The sequence below is a fragment of the Stegastes partitus genome, unplaced genomic scaffold (genome assembly GCF_000690725.1).
Source record: "Stegastes partitus isolate 25-593 unplaced genomic scaffold, Stegastes_partitus-1.0.2 Scaffold1079, whole genome shotgun sequence".
NCBI lineage: Eukaryota > Metazoa > Chordata > Actinopteri > Pomacentridae > Stegastes > Stegastes partitus.
The window spans coordinates 66,133-86,720 of NW_007578810.1; the positions used below are offsets into that span (position 1 = coordinate 66,133).

Below are 20,588 nucleotides of genomic sequence, written 5' to 3' on the forward strand. Positions count from 1 at the left end.
ATTTTACTTTTTTATAGAATCTGGTTAAAGCAAATAGTTTATTGTTGGTGATTTTTTTAATTTAGACATGTAGAATAAAGCAATTTGGTTGAATTAGCGCATTTTTAACATCACAGGTGAGCAGTTTAAGGCCCATCGGAAAGTTTAAAATTAGATTAGTCTGGTTTTGTTGTTCCCGGCTGATAAATTGTGTAATTTTGACAGGGTTGAATTAATTTTCTCCCCGGATCAAAACCTCATACTGAATAATGATCTGCTTATTGATTCAACTTGTAAATCAAATTTGTGTGACTTTAAATAATAATAATAATAAAGAGAAGCAGACAGACGCAGCTGAGTCACAGAGTTTATTATTCAGTGTGAACGGTAACATACGATTAATGATCTACGGCAGCATCAGGATATTACAGCGTAACAGCATCATCAGGTCCGTTAGGTTAGTAGCACACATGTGGGTTAGCCGCAGTGCTGCAGCTAGAAGCTCATCACATTCCACAGCGACGTGTTGAACGCCGACAATCACGTTGTGTTCGCTGACATCTGAGTTACACTGATACAGAAATAAGAGCAAATATGATGATATTTAGGATAAAAAGGTTCAGCAGCTAACTGTAAAAATGTTCTATGTAATGCAGAAATGGACAGAATATTTAGCAAATACACTGAAATGATAATAAAAAAAAAAACATGCACTGTTGGTTAAACATTCGGAGTAAAAACTTTTTAAAAAATGAAGTGGCTTTGTCCTGAGTGTCACAGATTAAACAGCCAGCAGGGGGCAGCAGAGGCACTGGTCGCCCTCTACAGGAGGGCTGCTGAACTGCAGGAAGGCAGGTGAGACGACAGGTGGCGTGTTTGTTTATTTATTTATTTATTCATGAAATAGAAGACAAACAGAAGAGCTGTGAAGAACGTTATCCAGGCTTTCTTTGAGTTAGCTGGATCAACAAAACCTAAATCAGAGATTATGATTTTTACAGATTTTCCCTGTTTTGTTAAATTACAGATAATAAAGGATTAATTTATATTAAAGAAGCCGAAAACAGCAAATAATATCCACATTTAAATCTGTATTTTTATAACTCTAATTTATTCTTGAACAAAATTTGACCATAAAATTACAAAAAAAATAAAAAAATCAGTTTAATTTACAAATACTAATTTGTTCTTTTACGATTTTTCTTTTATGATTGAACCTGAAATTATACGTTTTTTTGTTTTTTTTTTACTGTTTTTAAATCTAACTCAAAGAAAGCCTGGATTTGTTGAGCTTGAACTCAGCTGTTAAGACGCTCGACTAAATAAAACACTGAACTAGCCCTTTAACTTAAACCCAAACCTCAGCTGCTTTTAATCTCTAAACCCCTTTAGCTTCAGCGTGAAACGGCTTTTCATGACTCCAGCTCTGTGAATCTGCTGTTCCGCCACCTTTTCCTTCCTTCCTGTGTTTTCCTTCAGCCCAGACTGTGAGAGTTAAAGCTTTGACGGACTTCATACAGGACAGGGAGCACTGAACGTGAACGCACTACGAAACATTCAGGAAAACGGTTTAAATGCTTTGCTGATAAAATAAAATAGGTATGAATACAGTGAGAAACGTTTCTGTACTGATAATTACGGGGAACTATTTCATTCAGCATCGACTGAAGCTGTAACAGACGGATTTAAACAAACAAACAAAACAGAAACCACAACCCAACAACCAGAACAACACTTTATAGAACACACAGCACACAACAGGAGTGACGTGTAATAGCGCTTAAATCTCAAATAACTCAAAATTTGCATCACCTTAGAGCAGGGGTCTCGAACTCCGGTCCTCGAGGGCCACAATCCTGCATGTTTTAGATGTTTCCTCTTCCAACACACCTGATTCAAATGATCAGCTCATCATCAAGCTCTGCAGAAGCCTGATAACGATCCTGATCATTTAAATCAGGTGTGTTGGAAGAAGGGAAACATCTAAAACTTGCAGGATTGCGGCCCTCGAGGACCGGAGTTCGAGACCCCTGCCTTAGAGTAATCGGATTACCTCTAAGCCTCTGACATCGAATGAAAATCTGATATTTTGACTTCGTGTCTTCATTTTAAGTCGGTTTTTTGTCACATTTCAAGTTATTTTGGACATTTTTTTAACTTGTTTTTCATCAATATTGAGTAATTTTGACAAATCTGGAATTACTTGAGTCACTTTGGATGAATTTTGAATCGTTTTGGACTTACTTTGGCCGTTTTAAGTCACGTTGCACGAGTTTGGACGGACTTTAAGTCATCGTGGACAAATTTTAAGCCATTTTAAGCCATTTTGGATTTTTTAAATGATCTTGGATCATTTTTTAGCCAATTTTAAAAATAATTTAGTCATTTGGATGAGTTTTGAGTCATTTTGGACACCATTGGGCAATTTCCAACTAACTATAGACACATCTTGAGGGTGTTTTGGACACATATTAACCTATTGTGAGTCATTTTGAAAAATGATGAGAGGCTGATGTTATGAGTGGACATTTTCAATATCGTCTTTGTAAAGTATTTCTTTCTGATTGTTCATAAGAAGAAAAATGCTGCTGTTTAACTTACTGCAGGTTTTGGAGGCGATACAAGTCAGAATTAACGGACATTTCAGTGATATCACACTTCTGTTGTGTAGTTTAGACTCGTGTCAGAGTATATCGGTCAAAGTAATCTGCAGCAGACTCTGTTTTTTTTAATATTTTGTCATAATAATGGATAAAATATACTTTCTCTGATTTTTTAAAGATATATAATTTCTGGGGATCGTTTTTTGACCTCCCCGGGGTCCATAGCTCTCCTTTGGGAACCACTTTACTAACCCGTAAACACAAAAATTGCACTTTAAATTGCGAATTCATTGCTGCAAAATTGATTGTGTGTCATTGGAGTCACCATTGAATTAAATTAAATCTGATAATTGTGGGAAACTTACTGACTAATATAAGCGGCGCTGAGCTGCAGCGTCCAGAAGGTCTTTTATGAGCTTTGTGTTGCAGTTAAGCTTCACAAACGTACAGTTAGCAGACGGGGGTGAACCCAGGTGACCTTTGAGGGCTTCCTCCTCCTCCTGTTTAATACCTTTCCATTGAGTTAAATGATCTGCAGTCCTGAGAAAGAAAAGGCAGCACGGACATGATTCTGCACAGTGCAGAAAAAAACAAAAACACAAAGAAGCTGAGAGTTGGTCTGATGGGACTTAACCTAAACTGTCCTAATAAACCCTCCCACCACCACAGGCTGAACTCTGAAGTGGTTTCTACCTTCATGTTTCAACACCAAACCACAGGAAAGCAAAGCAACAGAAGCCAGATGAACCGGATTCTGCTGTTTCTACATAAACGGACTCACGTCCTCCGGCTCTCGCTCATCGCTTCAAAGCTGTGGGTGAAAAGTGAGCTCAGATGTCAGAAGAAAACCAGCGTCTCTGTTCTCCAAACGGCAACATGTCAGATATATGAGGTTTGTGTGTAACACTGAGGACGTTAACGTGGCACGTACTGGTACATGTTTGCAGTAAACTGGTTTGTAACTGGAAATAAAACCTTTGGTAGGAAGAGCAGGCGTCGGCACCGAGGCCATAACGGAGATCTGCAGCAAACTGGTTTAACCCTCTGAACCCCAACGAGCAGCTGCTTTTTATTTGCTCCTGTCACATTTTTCAACAAATATAAAGTCCTGCAGCTTTATGGAAACACAGTGAAGCAGGAGAGAGACGTCAGGAGTGTCTCCGGTGCAGTTAAAACGCCTCAAATCATTAAAAACCCTCATTTTTTAATTTTACGAAAAAAATGTAAAAATTAAAACAATAAATCCATAATTTTTCCAAGTGTCCACAGGTGTTAGCAACACTGATAAAAATAATATTGGCTCTACATCCTATAGATATTAGCTTATTTATATCATTAATTAGCTCCCAGACTTGTTTCCTCTCTGCTCTGTGGAAACACTTCCTGCAGTTCAGCCGAAAACTCTATGAATTTTTGTCACGTGACCGTTGGCCGTGGCTGACTCACTGATGGCTTCACAGTTGCGTACAAGAAGTCAAAATATTTTGTTTTTTTCAGAATCTGGTTGGAGCAAACGGTTTATTTTTGGCGAATTTCTAAATGAGATCAAAGTGATTAAATATTACTCTATTTTGTTGTGTCTGATGGAAAAACTCGTCACAGTTCAACATCTTTGTGTTTTCACAGCTTCTTACTGATAAATGTTGTAGCTTTGGTAATTTATTTTTAAAGATTACATGCCGTATGAACATGCTGGCGGGTGTTGGGGTTCAGAGGTTGAACCACAAACAGGTAAAATAGTTGCTGCAGCTGAAGTCCGTTATGTCCTCCTGGTGGCGCCGCCTGCTGAAGCATCACAGCCAGTTATCAGGAGGTAGAACTGATGCACTGAATAGTTCTGCTGGAAACGCAGAACAAACTTCAGGAGAAGGCTGCTGTGTTTTTACGGGCACTTTGTTGTGTTTGCTTTAAGGAAAACAGCGCTATATTTTCAGTATATGTGATTGATTAAAAGGAGGCTGCAGCGAAACGCTGGTTTAAATGACAGGAAACATCGGATTAACACGTCTGAGCTGCTCGAGCAGCTACGATCTGATGGATATATTTGGAAATATTGGTCTGGAGAAGGAGGATGAGGACGTATTGGGTGTTAGCTTCTACTGGATGACGCAGCAGCAGGTCGCCGGGTAGTTGTCGGCGCTGACTTGGTTCTCGTTGCCGTAAACGTAGTAGACGTGAGTGTCGCCTTTCCACTTGTAGTTGACCTTGGAGATGGGGATCAGCTCCACCGTCTGCCTCTGGGGGGCAAAGGGGAGGTTTAGCAAACGTTAGCCTCGCTTCGTGTAGCCGAGTTCATCATTATTTGTATCGTATTAATGTATTATCGGGTCAGTCTGAGTCAGATTATGTTCAGTGTTTATTTATTTGCTCTTTGGGACCCAAAACTGATTTTTAGAATTTCATATGTTTTGATCCCTGGGATGTTTTTTCCGTTTCAATGGTTCAGTATCTCCTGAAATAAATCTCCTACAGCTGTGAAGTTTGGTAAAGACGCAGACAGAATAGCTTCCAGAAGACTGAAATGATTGAATGGATCCAGCAGAGGCCACGTTTTGGATTATTGGTCCTTGAAAACGGGGAAAAAAGTGCACAGTTTTCAAATGAGGGTGGCATTTGTTCCCCTGATCATTTCATCTTTATAAAGATGGATCCATATTTCTACTAAAATACAGACTTTGGTCGACATTCACCAACTTTTGAGGCTCTAGCATCAGTAGAGCTTCAAACCTCATATTTTGTTCAACTTTGCACATATAGTTTTAATAATAATCATAATTTTGTCTCCTACCAACGAATCCACATAACAAAAAAAAAAACCGAGAACTCCAGAAACAAGAAATGCACAAGTAGAAACAATGAGACAAAACTAAAACCATCCCAAAGAGACATGAAATGACCCAAACGAGACACAAAACAAAACACAAAATATAAAAAATTAGACAAAAAAATTACAGAAATAAAATAAAGCATTTTTTGTGGTCCTGCCACATCACCACTTGGTCAAAACAGGAAAAAAATGAAACAAGACAAACAAAAGGAGACACAAAACAAAAGAAAGGACACAAAACTGTCCAAAAGAGAATTTAAATGACACAGAAAAGTCAAAAACGAGACACGAAATGTTTAAAGCAACACAAACGGCCGACACACATAGAACCACATGTAGTAGTGGAGCCATATACACACCAGTGTTTGTGGTTAGTGAGTGAGTGGACGTCATCATTTTGTTAAAAATATTTTAAAAAGTGGAACCCTGTCTTGTCATATGTTCCACACATTCACTTCTACTGATGTTCCTTTAAAGTTGGTGACATTTCGACCTGAGGCTGTGTTTTAGTAGAAAATACGGTTCCACTCACAGGAACTTTCTGGGCCCATGACACCAGCCGCTGCACCGTTAAACTTCATGGATCTGTTGGAAACTATTCCGTCCATGTTCTCACCGAACGTCACGACTGTGGAAGTTTTAAATCTGGAGATACTGAACCCTTAAACGGACTCCCAGGTGTTGTTTGAGGGTAAAAATAGAAAAATCCTCACGTCTGAAAACAGGAAATCCTCAAAATTCTGTCAGAAATGTTTCACAAAATATAGTTTTGTGTCCTAAATGACAAAAAAATGAGCAAAATCTGACACGATGCAACGACTGAATTCTTTAGTTATTTGTTGTGTAGCAGATGAGCGCCCCCTGCTGGACGCCTCCACACTTCATAGATGGTATGAAAGTATTTCAACAGAAACTATGAAGGAAGTTGTTTTCTCTCAGCGTCTCCTCCCTCCAGACTCTTTTGTTCTCGTCGGCCTACCTGCTGCAGGATCCTGGAGCTCTGGGCGAACTGGGCCAGGTGCTCCCTGATGAGCCGCTCAGACGCCTCGGAGATGGCCGGGTTCGGGAATCCGAGCAGCGGGTAGAGCTGAGAGGAGACAGCGGAGAGTTCAACACACAGGACTGACAACATCACAAACAACACCTTTTATTTACCCTATAACAGCCTCTCTGCTGCCCCCTGGAGGACAGACGTTACCTCCACTACACCTGTGCAGGTGAGCTGATCCTGATGTCGCCTTTAAACTTATAAACACAAAATATAACAACCCTGTACAACATCCTTTACCAGAACCACAGACTAAAAACAAGATTATCTTTGAATTACTACTTTTCAGACAGTCCTTGAACTACTCGTCTGTTTAACATTGGGAGATTTCATTAAAATCACTTTTTTCTACACGCATCAGTTAAAAAATTGCCAAAAATGTAACTCTTCACTTGAGCCAGATTCTGTAAAAAACAAAAAATTCTGGAATCCTCGACAAAACCGGGAAGGCTTTGGTGACTCAGCTCTGACCGACAGTCAGGTGGCAAAAATTCAGGGACTTTCCGGCTGAACGGCACTCAGTGTTCACACAGAGCAGAGAGAAAACTACTATAGGACCTAATTAAAAATGTAAACAGTTAAATACAGCATGTATATAAACATATGCACAGCCCATTGGTTGTGTTCCAGTGTTGGTAACACCTGTGGACACTCGATGTTGAACATGCTGATTCCAGATATTTTAATTTTAATAAAATAATTATGATTTCTTTACTTTGGAGGGTTAATGTTCAGGGAAAATGAGCAGTGACGTGTGTGTGTGTGTGTGTGTTTGTTTTGTGCACCTGGTACTGGCTGTTCTTGAACAGCTCCTTCCCGCTGACTGAGCGCAGATCATCGACCTTCAGGCCAGAGTTCTGCTCGACCACATGGTCGGCCACGTTGTTGGTCCTGAACACAAATGCACAGATTCACAGCGTTTACATGCAGCACATGTGTATATATATATATGTGTGTGTGTGTGTGTAAATAATACACACTCCAGTAAACTTTAACACAATCTAACACGACAGCTCTGCCTTAACGTCTAATTTCGAGAAGCTTCTACATTTTCACTTTTCATCGTCAGAAAGGACATAATCCCACTTTATGTTTATTACTAAGGACCACATTACATTTTAAAGTTTATTTATTGCCCTGCTCATGTATGTTGATGTTTATAAAGAACACCTTTAAATACAATCCAGTACAATGCACAGCCACCACCCTGTGAGCTCAATGATAAATATAAAGTAGAATGATCACCTTCATGGCACAAAATGTGAAGCACATAAACGTAGAAGTTATGGAAGAAGCATTAAAGTTCATCAGATGTACCTAATAAAGTGGCCATTACATGTATATGCATTTTTTTAAATCATTATTTAAACTTTAAACAATTGAAAAACTTTAAATTTACATTCTGTAATTCTGTCTTTGTCCAACGGGGGGCGCCAGAGCATCACCCACACACACACGCACACACACACACACACACACACCCACACACACACACACACACACACACACACACACAGACACACAGTGGCAGTATCTAGTTTAGTAATACTGGTTCGAGTATCACACGGTCAAGGACCCCTGGAAACTTCTGAGCCTTCTCCAGGACCCTTAGAAATCCCTCCTGCAACATCCTTCAATAACCAGGGAACCACTCAAGGACCCCACAAACCTCCTCAAGGCCCCGAACAACCTCAGTGAGTAACACTGTTGGATTTGCAGTCACTCAAGGAGCATCTTCAAGGACCATTTGAACCCTTGAAATCCCTAAAGGACCATTGGTGCATCTTCAGTGACTATTTGAACCCTTAAAACCTCAAAGACAACTGGAACATCTTCAAGGACCTTCAGATCCCCTGAAAGACCAATGGAAACCCTTCAAGACTCTTTAAATCTACACCAAAGACTGTTGAATACTTTGTCCAGGACCGTGAAACCTGCTGCTGGTTCTTTGGGACCCTCTCAAAGACCCTCAAGGTCCACTGCATGCTTAGAACTTTTTCAAGGTTTGATAAAACTTCCTCACGGACCACTGCAACACCTTCAAGGTGTCTGCAAATTTCCTCAAGGATATTTTGAGCCTCCCCAGCGGATCCTAGAAACCCTTCAAGGACTCCATGAGGAAGCACTTCAAGGTCCACAGACCCTCCTCAAGGACCACTGGAGCCTTTCTGAGGGGCCTTTAGAACCCTTTTATTACTCCTGGAGCTTCCTCAAGGACCACTGAGGCGTCCTCGTAATCTCAAAATCGTTTTATTTCATCATAATAACTTTATTCTAAGTGTCTGATTCAAGATTTTCCCAAAAATAAACCGTTTGCATGAACCAAATTCTGTAAATAATAAAAAACTTCTGAGCTCCTTGGTGCAGCTGTGAAACCATCAATGACTCAGCAGTGGCCAACGGTGACATTACAAAAAAAAATCAAGAACTTTCCAGCTGGACTCAGTTGAACCAGCAGATAGGAGACAAGTATGGAAACAAATACAAGTGTGAATATTAAAATATCCAGTGTTTAAACGTTGTTCAGTTCTGTTCTCCTCAGTAACCACTGCAGCATCTTCATGGTAAATTTCCACAACTTTTCAAAGTCTATAAAACTTCCTCAAGGATCATTTGAGCCTCCCCAGTGACTCCAAGGATCAAGGACCCCTGGAGCTCCCTATGACCCCTGGAGAACCTGGAGCATCTTCCAGGACCACAAACACCTCTGTGAACCCCTCAGAGACCCCCGCATGCCCTTCATTGCTTCTAAAATATCCTTAAGCACCATCTGAACTTTGAAGGACCGAGCCGAGCCGAGGTCCACTGAGTCCCCTCTGAGGGCCGGTGTCAGTACTCACCACTCCACTTTGAGCTGGATGTAGGTCAGCAGTTGTCGCTTCCCTTTGCAGGTCTCGCAGTCCATCGTTCCTCGGCCATCGCACTTCGTGCACCTAAACACACACACACACACACACACACACACACACACACACACACACACACACGTGCACACACACACATGCACACACACACACGGGTCAGACATGTGACACACATGTCTGACATTCTTCAGAGGTCTGGTCCAAGCTGTAGTTTAAAGCGACACGCTGCTGCTCGTCCTTTAACTCTGAATGCTGCACAACATTTGATAAATCCTCCATCAGTTGATTGGCTGATTTCACTCCTCGCAGACTCACCGTCATCGATTCAGACATCAGTTTCGTAAAATTATAACTTAGAAATGTTCATGCTGAGCTACGGTTGCGTGGTAAAGCAGACGGTAGCTGACTATGGAGTTTAATTCTATCGTAATTAGAGAGCGTGGTCTGTTAATATGAGCGTACTGCAAAAAACAATCTGCAAAAAAAGGGCGGTGAAAATCTGGCAGGAATTGTTGCAGAAAAAAAAAAAAATTAAACGGGAAAAAAACGGAACGGAAAAAAAAAAAAAAAAAAAAGCTAAAATAAGGGCAAGTATCTATAAATTAACATTATTCTTAGAAGATTTTTAAAACAGTTAAAAAGTGACATAACTTACAGTTTAAGTCTGTTTTTATTTTGTTTTTAAATGTTCTTTTACAGCATTTGACTATGAAATTAAATCATTTAACTGAATTTAAATCAGCAAAAACCTCATTATTTTACAGAAATTCGCCTCCATTTGAAAGAGACAACATGCATCTTGTTTAATGAAAAACGGGATCTGTTATTTTAGAGCTTTTTTTCTTTATTTGCTTAAATGACAAATAAAATAACAGAAAAAAGTATTGATTTAAAAAAAAATGCATTTAAATCGTCCAAAATATTACTATTTTAAAAATATTTGCTGTTATTCAAAAGGAACAAAATGTATTAAACACTGAAAAATGGTAAATAATTGTATTTCACCACTCGATTATGGTACAAATGTTCCCCGTTTTGTTAAATTATGGATAATATGGAGTAAAGTCATCGTGTGTCGTGTGTCTGAGTGCAACACACGACAACATCTGAAATGAAGAAGTAATGTCCTCATCCTGAATCTTGACTAAAAATATAAAAAGCAACTCCAAAAGCACAGTGTTTAAGTTAATAAGTGCACAGGAGGCGGTGTTCGATATCCAGATTACCACACAGGCAGGAGGGTAATTATATTTCACATCAGCGTGAATTATGTCCTAAATAAAATCAAAACCAGGACAAATCGTTCTGAGACGAGAGCTTCTGTCAACGCCCTGCAGGACTTTGAATCAGGTTTCATGGTTTCTGTGGCCACACCAGGAGGTTCGGTTTCACTCCAGCTTTCGATTTGAATAAGAAAAACCTCCAAAAGGGGAACATCTCAGGAGGATGTGAGCAGACGTCAGTGCCCGTCAAACCGGGCCTCTTACCTGTCTTTGCCAGAACCACTGCAGCGATCGCAGCTCCCGTCGTTGTTCGACCCGGAGCCGTTGCACACCCAGCAGGGCTTCTGCAGACACACAATCCAAACAAAGGTTAAACCCTTCACATCCAATCTGACTGATTTCACGTGTTTAACAACTCAGTGCAGATTCAGTTCTTTAAGGACGTCTTGATCAAGTTTTTTTTTTTTTTTTAAAGCTTTTCCTGTCAACAGCTATGATGGATGTTATTATTAGTGACTGATTGACAGTCTGCTTACGTATCCATTTCCCTGGCACTCCTCACACGGCTTCGTCCCGGTGGCGTGGCAGGTGTGGCAGTCCTGCATATAAACACACACACATGCACATAAACACACACACACACACAAACACACACACACACATGCACACACAGTAAAGTTAAAAATAGCATCAGCGTATGTTGGACATCCAGAATCCTGCTCCCTAATTGGCTGTGAGCAGTGCGATGAAAACTCAATCAGCACATTTTAACCTCCCGGCAGAGCTCGAGCTAAATTAAACAGCAGGTAACCATGGCAACAGTGCAGATGCCACGCCCTGTGCTCACGGCCGACTCAGTCTAAACCTCAGAAACGTTAACAAAAATCCTGACCAGACCCTGGTGAACTTCTAGCTGGACAACGTTACCTCGTCTTTTCAAGCAGGAAGCTCCCAGGTTGTTGCAAAAACCTCAGCAACGAAGATGCCTCATGCCGGTGCTGCATTCTGTGTGCCATTATACGTTAACCCCAGGGGCCGATGAAGGCTCGTGGGCTGTTGAAACTCCCTCATAAACACTAACTTGTCCTTCGTGGGCCTTCAGAGCCTCTTAAAACACAACTTGAACCTCCTCAGCAAGCTCCTGAGACACAGGACCTCTTCAAGAACCTCTTGGACTTCTGGAAGCTTTTCCAAACTCCTTCCCTTGGGGCAGAAACTAACCCCCAACCCAGGTACCATCCCCAGGGACCTCAAGGAAGGTTTTCAAGGACCGCTGGGACATGATACAGGAACCATCGACGACCTTATAAGCATCTGGAAACTCTTCAATAGACTCTTAAGATCAAGCAAAATAGGCGGAGCTTTCAAAACTTCCGTAAGACTGCGTCACCTCATCCTTCCAAGCATGAAGCTCCGAGTTTATCACAAACACCTTAACAGCAAAGATACCTCATTTCTATTAGTGGCACAGACATCATGGCCTACAGCATGAGCTTGCTAAATGGTGCAAAATTCTTGTGACACAGAATCTTCTGGGTGAAAAGCTGGGAGGAGACCCAGAGACAGATCCAGGACTATCTGGAGGGACTACATATCTCATCTGGCCTGGGAACATCTCAGGATTTCCAAAAACGAGGTTGGCAATATTGAGGGATGTCTGGAATGACTTGTTTAGACTGCTGCCACCCCTGATCTGATTCTGGATACGCAGAAGAAAATGCAATGGACTTCCGAATCCTTTTCAAGAACCTCTGGACCCCTAGAAGCTCTACAAGGCCTCACTGAACATTCACAAGGATCATGACACCTTCCTCCATGAAACAGGGACATTTTGGGCCTCGAACATCTTCAATAAGTTCTGCAGAATTTACTAGGACAACTTAAAAGACATTTGGAACATCTTCGAGGAATGTCCTGTAGGATCATTTAAACCTTCAAAGGGTCCCTCACAAATCTAAAGGACTCAAGAAACCCTGGACCGCCTTTGAGATATCTGGAACCCCAAAGACCTCTAAGGTACCCATGGAACCTCCCAAAGAACCACTATGACATCTTCCAGGACACCTACAACCTTGTCAGGGACCATGTTCCCAATTAAATATCAAGAATTCCTCAACGTTTTTGGTGGCATATATAACTAACCACCTCAACTATCATCTAAACCCTCTCAACTCTTAAACCTCTTCAATGACCCTTGGAATGTCTCTAGGGACGTTGCAAACCACCTCATGAACCCATGGAACAAAGTGAACCTTTTGAACATCTTCATGGTGCCTCCTTGAGAAGACCAAGAATCTTTAAAAACAAACAAACATTGAAACATCTTTCAGAGCCTGTAAAACACTTTCAAGAACCTTTGGAACCCCTCCAGGACCACTGAGATCTCTAAATGGAGAAAAGTAAACATTTCAAGGACCACGTAATACTTCTGAGACAAGTTCAAGGACCAGTGGGAGGCTTTCAGTGCCCTTTGGAACCAACCCAATGACAATTTTAATCATCTTGAGGCCCTTCAAATACCGTTATCTCCCAAGAACTTTTCAATACCTTATGGAAACACTTCAAGGACCATTTGTCTCATGTTATCTGCCTCCAGGACCATGTCAGTCTGTTCCAGCACCCTTTGGACCTCCAACTCAACCACCAGAACTCCCTTTGACACTTCTGGAACTTTCTCAAGGACTCCCAAAACATTCAAACTCTAAACTGATGTCACCATGGCAACAAATAAGGCTGCTGTCTGATTGTCGACCAATCACCTTGACGGAGGAGGTGTAGGGCACGCGGATCTCCTCCGTGTGATTGACGAAGAGCTTCGGGGGCGTGGCCTGGATCTCCCAGGGTCGGGGGGCGGTCTGAGTGTAGAAGTCAGCCGGCTCACCTGTCAATCACACCGCAGCCAGCTGTCAATCAAAAACCTTAAAACCACAACAACACGCAACACCCGGAATCAGGTTGAACAAATATACAAACCTTCATGGGGTTTATGGGCCCAATCAGTTGATCTGGCCTCGGTGAACGTCTCCAGACGGTACTGCAGAAGAGAAGATATACTTTAGCTACAGAGCAGAAACTAAAAGTACAGATAAAGAGCTGTTAGGTGGACTGATTACAATAAAACTGCATTTGTTGAGTCGGTCACAAGTGAAACACGACGACGTAAGTCCAGATTAAAGTTGATTATTATTACTATTTTTTTTTTTGGTTTCAGACATCAGTTCAGACATTTAAACCATCGCTCATGCTGTAATGTCACATGGCAGCCTTGTAGGAATAAAGTCGCTTCAGTTTAACATCATGATTTCAATCATATAAGAATCAACACGATGAGGATTCATTTGGGCGACACAAAGGGGGAACATCAGAGTCAAAAAGCAGGATTTCTGTCCTTCTCTGAGTCTGGAATTAATTCTATTAAACCCCAAACCCACTGGCTGGCTTTGAAATGCATGTTATAAAAAATATATATTTCTAACAAACTGCCAAATTACGTCATTTATTGATCAGGAACTGTATAAACAGATTTATTGGAGCAATCATGTGTCAGTAGAATTAACCAAATCTAAGCCTAAAATCTTATTGTTCTACACGTCTCAGTTAAAAAAAATATATAAAAAATTAATAATTTGGTCTAAACAGATTCTGTAAAAAACAAAAAATTCTGTGTTCTTTGTCGCAACCGTGAAGCCTTTAGTGACTCGGCCGGGCTCAACAGTCACGTGACAAAAATTAATCGACTTTTCAGCTGAATTGCAGACAGCTGATAGTAGATATTAGCAGTAAATGAACTTCCACTTTAACACGTGGTCTCTTGTTCAACTATAGTTTTTATTTTTCGTTATTGTTAAGTTACAGGAAAATGCTGCAAACATAAAAGACAAAACAGAAATGTGCTATTTTAATTAAAACATGCTGGCATTTTTAAAATTTTTTTTTACAAAATTTCCAAAACTCCACCATTTATCAGCCAGAAACTCCAAAAACTGAAAAAACTAAATAGATTTTCAACTTTCTGACAATCCCTTTGATGTGACGCTTTGGGGAAATCAATCAAATCTAAGCTTCAAATCCTGATATTAAATTAAAACCACTTTATTCTACCAGTCTGATGTTTTTAAGCCACGCTACATTTATTTTATGACCCAAGTGTTTTATTTTGCTTTAAGTGCTCCCAATACTTAAAAAATAAAAAAGTTGAATCTCTCAGGCACAAGAAAGGAGGAAAAAACTGAGAAGTTAAACTGTAGGTGTAGAAATACGCGTACACTCTGCTTGTAAATAAACTTTGGGCAGATCATTTGTTTCACAGAATCCATCCCGCACCACGCTGCCTGTTTTCTTGTACTGTGGTTTAGTAACAGATATTTCTCCACCATAAATCTCGCTGACAGGCCTGTGGTGGTATTTATTAGAGCTCTGTGCACGAGTCCAGTCATGTAACGTACAGGCGGTTTGGCAGAGTGACAGAACAACTACACAGTTGATGCTCATCTATTTATTTGACGCCACACTGGAGGCAGGTGATTTGTTCTGAATGTGGAATTAAAGATGCCTCAAGGGGGAAATCTGCTTTTATTGTGTTTTGTTGATGTTAACAACTCAGGTGTAAAATAAAAGCTATGTGGAATTTTGCAGCTCCGACAGGCTTACGTCAACTGGGTGGCCTCCGAACTTTAACGATCTGGTACATTCCAGCTGTAAGAACCAATAGGGGTCCAGCTTTCTATAGCCCCGCCCCCTCACTGCTTCCAGGTCAACCAATCGGAATGAGCAGCTGCATCACAGTCCATCAGGTTTATTTACTTTCAACAGCTGCTTCTGCTAAACTCTAACATGTCTGAGCTACGAGTAAAACTCACCAAATGTTCTGCTGTTAGAGTGAACACAAGAGTCTTCATGCACTGCCAGCACCTGATGAACTGAACACCCAGTGGATGATTACTGTTGTTATTGATGGCAACATTAGCTTTAGCCACAACAATAGCAAAATGCTTTGGGTTAGCATGTTGTGCAGCTATTGTGGCATTAGCATTAGCCACAACAAGCGCAGCTGTGGCTTAGGTGGTAGAGCGGGTTGTCCTCTAATCGCAAGGTTGGCGGTTCAAAGTGTCCTTGAGCAAGGCCCCTTGCATGGCAGCTCTGTCGCTTTGGATTAAAGTGTCTGCTAAATGAAATTATAACAACAGCCAAATCCTTTGAGTTAGCACAATATGTGGCTAACGTTAGCGTCGATGGTCTGCTCACAGATCAGAGCTCTGTGGAACCTTTAATTTAAACCAATAAACAAGGACGGGTTGTGTTGGTGTGTTTTCATGTCGCCTGTTGAGCTTCAGTTTAAACCTAAACTGTTTCTACGTGGTAGCTTCTCTCCTGCTCTCTGTGCTCACATTGAATATCAGCTAAACTCACAATAAAGCTGTTCTCGTCGATACACTTTTCCATTTCTGTTGTCAGACAGCAGAACGAGAATCAAGCGGTTTTAAAATCACAAAGTCCTGCTCTGAAACACTCGTTCATCTGTCAATCACAGATTGTCCTTCCTGAAGGGGGCGGGGCCTGCAGCAGCAGCTACGTCTAAGCGGCTAACAGCATGGTAGCTTGTGAGCATCAGTCACCCTGTAGGTGTTGAACGGCTCCATCTTGGTGATGACGCCGTCGTTGGCCGGAGCTTTACTGTAGCAGCAGTGGGACGACGCGAAGCTCTTGAACGCATCACGGGCCACGTCCTCCGACAGAGAGGGGATACTGCAACACACACACAATAGCAGTAGTTTGAGTTTAAGCTCATTAATAAACTTGATGCTCTTCTTAAAGTGTTTGTAAACTGCTAAAGAAAATCTCTGCAAAGTCTTAAAGTGTCAGAAAAATGTCTGGAAAAATAGAATTATAATCTTGGAAATATCTCAGAAAAATATCATTGAAACATCAAAAAAAAATTTATTAGTATATCTAAAAAAAAAAATCTCTGCAAAACAGAAATATGATCAAAGAAAAAAATCACAGAAGTTTTAATGAAACTTCCCCTCAAATAATTTATCAAAAACTAAAAAATACAGTTAAAAAAATGATTTTCTGTTAATTTACTTTACTTTAATTTAATTTAATTTAATCTAATTTAATCTAATTTAATGTTAAATATATGTGAAATGATAAATTACAAATTAATATAATTTCTTTAAATCTTAATTCAAATGTCTGAAAAAAAAATAAATTCTGTCAGTGAAAGCTTAATAAGGTGTTTGGAAAAATAAGAAATAAAGAAAAATCTCATTAAAAAAATTAATTAAACAATTAAAAAAAAATCTTAATTAAAATTTTTGCTATGATTTATCAAATCGCTTAAACATGTGTCTGGAATAATAGAAATATAATCTTTAAAAAGTCTCAGAAAAGTCTTAATAAAATATCCCAAAAAATGAATCTGTCTAAATAAAATCCCGACTTTTCTCTGAACTCCACGGACGCAGAGCGACACGTGATTGGTCGGTCGCCACAGGTGGAGGAGCGGCTCAGGTGACGTCATACCTCCAGTCATCGGGTTCGGGTCCCGGTTGGGGCGGAGCTACGGGCTCCGCGGGCATCGGCGGCGGCAGGAAGCCTCCTGCAGCGACACAAGAGTGAGCAGCGACGCAGAAACAACGTGAACAAGAACATCGCGCGAAGAGCTGAGAGTGCGTTTACCTCCTCCGGACGCCAGGCCCTCGTATCCGGGGACGGTGCCGAACATGTTGGCCGGGGCGCCGGGGGCGTTGAGAGGGGGGTAGATCGCTGGATAAACAACAAACAAACAAACAAACAAACAGTTTTTACAGCTGATCAGGAAAGAACTTTGGCGGTTGTTTAAAACGGAGACACATTTAATCTTTTCATATCAGCTCATAACAAAAAAGCAAAAAAAATCAAAATAAAAGTCTATTAGAGGCATATTCTGATGACTTTTGTTTATAGTTTACTTCATTATCGATTAACATAAAATGACAAATCTCTCAATAAACCCTTTCAGTGGAAGATTTCCCAAAAGCTAACAGAAATTTGATGAAAGTTTTAATGTTGTTTAACCGAATCTCCACTAATTCCAGTCTAATGATGTTCATATGATGTTAGTTTGGCTGCGGTTTCATTGCTCATTTATTAATTAAAAGCGCCCTGACCTCCTCAGAACCAGCTGACTCTTTATCTACAGTAACTTCAGTGTATTTAATGAGGTTGTGCAAAGTTTGACCTTCATACTATGAACATCCGCAGAGTTACAGGCCCTTAAAGTACACATTTCACACTTTTTTATTTTACTTTAAACCTCATAACTTCGTCAGTTTTACTTCCATCCTGGTGTCACAATCTAAACACTGAACCTGTTTGTTGTTCAGCAGATTTATTTAATAAGGAATCACGTCCATTAGAGCATCCTGGTATCAAATGTGAGTAAAAATGATCCTTCCATTGTCTAGAACTTGTTCTGACCAACAACCACCATCAACACATGAGCCTTGAAAGTTTACCCAGAATGCACTTCTTTAGGTTTTCTCTGGTGAATCATCAGGAAACAGAAACACATCCAGGAAGCCAGTGATTGTTTCTGTGACCTTGACTCATAGACATACTGTTGAAGCTGTGATACATCCCATAATACTAATGCTTAAAGTTGGTGAAAGAGAAAAATGAACAAAAATCAGATTTAGTGTTCAGACTGTGACACCTGGACGGATGTAGAACTGATCTGGCTGCAGGTTCTGACAGAAACTCGATGTGTTTTCCATCCCTGGAAGTTTGATGTTTTTAATCTGCTGCGGCTCAGAAATGATGGAAAACCAATTATAAGGTGTATAATTTAGATAATTTCTGTGCACTTCAAAGGCCTCAAACTGTTCACAGTCTGAAGGTGAAACTCCGTTAAATAAAGTCACTGCGGACGAAGAATCATCTGACGAGGTCTTCCGTCGGTTTTATTTTAAATCGTTGCAGCTCCTTCGCTCCGTTCAATCGACGACGCCAACGTTTTTCCCCCTAAAACTCGTGTAAACACCGAATCAGAGGCTGCAGCTGAAGCGGCGGGCTGCTGTAATTTCCCTGGATCCTCCCACCGCCCACGCAGCTGTTCCAGTAAGTCAACTTTAAACGCTGGCAGAGGAGGAGGAGGGAGAAACAAAGAGCCCCCACTCTGCTGTGTTTTCAGGAAAACACTCTCTCTGCTCAGGAGAGCCCCACACAGGTAGCAGGTCGTCCCTCCGAGTTCATCTGACGTCACCTCGGCTTCAGTGTGTTCAATCAACCTGATCAGCTTCAATCAACCTGATCAGCTCAAACGACCGTCATCGCTTCAGTCTGAGATTTTCATCGCAAAACACCAACCGTAGCTCCGACATCAGCCACGTTTCTACTCAGATTATCTCCAGAATCAGAGTAATTCATCATCATAACAGTAACTTCATTTGTGCAGCAGTTTTTTGCAATCAATCCATCAATAAAAAAAAGACTCCAAAGACAAAACAGCACCTCATTGAAGAGAATAGCTGCTGCCTCAAAGTGCTTTCCAGTAAAAAAAAAAGACTATTATTAGTAAATTTACAAGTTTAAGTCCCCACAGAGTTATTTAAGGTGTGATTTTACCTGAAAAACGTACAAATTAGTGATTAAAACCCTGCAAAAAGGACATAAAATAAAACTTAATCCAACTATAATCCATATTACGAATATTATTATTAATTATGGAGATTAACCGGCTGGATTTATTTATGATCCTACAAAAATATACAAGAAAAAAGGAGCATCTCTACAGTTTCCTCGTGAGAAAGCGTCGTATTTATTTATTGTCGTTACGCCGATTGTTTCGTTTCACTTCATGAATCACCACAAAAGAACTCTTTTGTTTATTCTGGTGAAATTCAGAGTTCGAAGCTCAGAACTGCATCAGTCCGGGTTTGAAAAGAGGCAAAAAGACTTCATGTGGAGCATTTGTAAATCCTTTTTTTAGTTTTATTCCTTATTTACGGTGTTAACCCTCTGATCGGCAGCTTTTAGAGGCCTGGTAGGTTTATCAAATCACTGAAATTATGTCATTCATCAGAGACAGAACCTGTAAAAACAGAAAGATTTAAACTTTCCGACTTGTCCTTGAACTGCTCGTCTGTCGCGTTTCATTCGACGTCTCGTTCACAAATTTGCCAAAAATAAAACCGTTAGTCTGTAAAAAGACAAAAAAATTCTGGACTTTTTGGTGCAACTGTGAAGCCGTGACCGACTCGCCTCTGACCAGCAGTCACATGGCAAAAAAATTCAGAGAATTTTCAGCTGATGTGAAGGCGGCGTTTCCACAGAGCACAGAGGAGACGAGTATAGAAACTAATTCAAACTGCAAATGCTGAAATATCCACAGCATGTAGAGCTGCTGTCTGATGTCGGGAACAGCTGTGGACAAATGCTGCTCGTGTTGCTCCAGGTTTGTTCCAAACTAAACAATCAAAGAAACTCTACTTCTTTATAACTGTGTCCTTCTGCAGAGACGATCTGTCTGAGTTCTCTCTCCCTCTAGTCGTGGTCGTGCTGTTTCCATGGAGGTGCAGAATCAAAACAAGATGCAAAACAAACAAACAAACAAACAAAAAGACGTGAAACAACTGAAATGTGATGCAAAACGACCAAAATCCAGAAATGTCTTCTGTGTAGTTTGATCCAGTCTCAATGACAGACATAAAAATTAAAGTTTAATTTCTTTGGTTATTTATTTTTGCAAAAAATTTTATAACCGCGAGTCAGCCTGGAGGACAGCTGTTAGCAAAAATATGTTCCACATGAGTTCCACGTAGTATTTATAGATATTTAATTACAGTCGTGACTTGATAATCCGACCCTTAACAATCCTAAACCTGCTATCCGACAGGTTTGTAGGAAAAATCAACAGAACGCATTAAAAACAGCCTTAACATAGCGACAGCCTTGGATTCTGACTCCTACGTGACATTTAATGTCACCAATCAGGATGACGGCGTATTATCTGACTGAACAATCCCACAGATTGGCTACGTTCACACTGCAGGACTTGATGCT

The 20,588-nt window shown here is 40.5% G+C and overlaps 1 protein-coding gene and 1 long non-coding RNA gene across 2 annotated transcripts in view; both read right to left on the reverse strand.

Annotated features, from left to right (window-relative positions):
* Positions 1 to 1,209: 1,209 nt before the first annotated feature.
* LOC103367711 (uncharacterized) lies at positions 1,210 to 4,007 on the reverse strand. Its single transcript, XR_520738.1, has 2 exons — positions 2,014 to 4,007; positions 1,210 to 1,791 (listed from the first exon to the last, which is right to left on the reverse strand). It is a non-coding gene; the product is annotated as an uncharacterized LOC103367711 (long non-coding RNA).
* Positions 4,008 to 4,495: 488 nt separating this feature from the next.
* Positions 4,496 to 20,588, reverse strand: part of LOC103367712 (ssu-2 homolog) — a 19,295-nt gene continuing 3,202 nt past the window's right edge. Inside the window, exons 2-12 of the mRNA XM_008295828.1 lie at positions 17,226 to 17,312; positions 17,070 to 17,145; positions 16,160 to 16,289; positions 13,518 to 13,578; positions 13,304 to 13,425; positions 11,081 to 11,143; positions 10,809 to 10,888; positions 9,298 to 9,390; positions 7,243 to 7,348; positions 6,389 to 6,496; positions 4,496 to 4,819 (exon numbers count right to left, since the gene is read on the reverse strand). Of these exons, the coding sequence (XP_008294050.1) occupies positions 4,679 to 4,819; positions 6,389 to 6,496; positions 7,243 to 7,348; positions 9,298 to 9,390; positions 10,809 to 10,888; positions 11,081 to 11,143; positions 13,304 to 13,425; positions 13,518 to 13,578; positions 16,160 to 16,289; positions 17,070 to 17,145; positions 17,226 to 17,312 (1,067 nt within the window). The 3' untranslated portion in view covers positions 4,496 to 4,678. The remainder of the gene's footprint in view (positions 4,820 to 6,388; positions 6,497 to 7,242; positions 7,349 to 9,297; positions 9,391 to 10,808; positions 10,889 to 11,080; positions 11,144 to 13,303; positions 13,426 to 13,517; positions 13,579 to 16,159; positions 16,290 to 17,069; positions 17,146 to 17,225; positions 17,313 to 20,588) is intronic.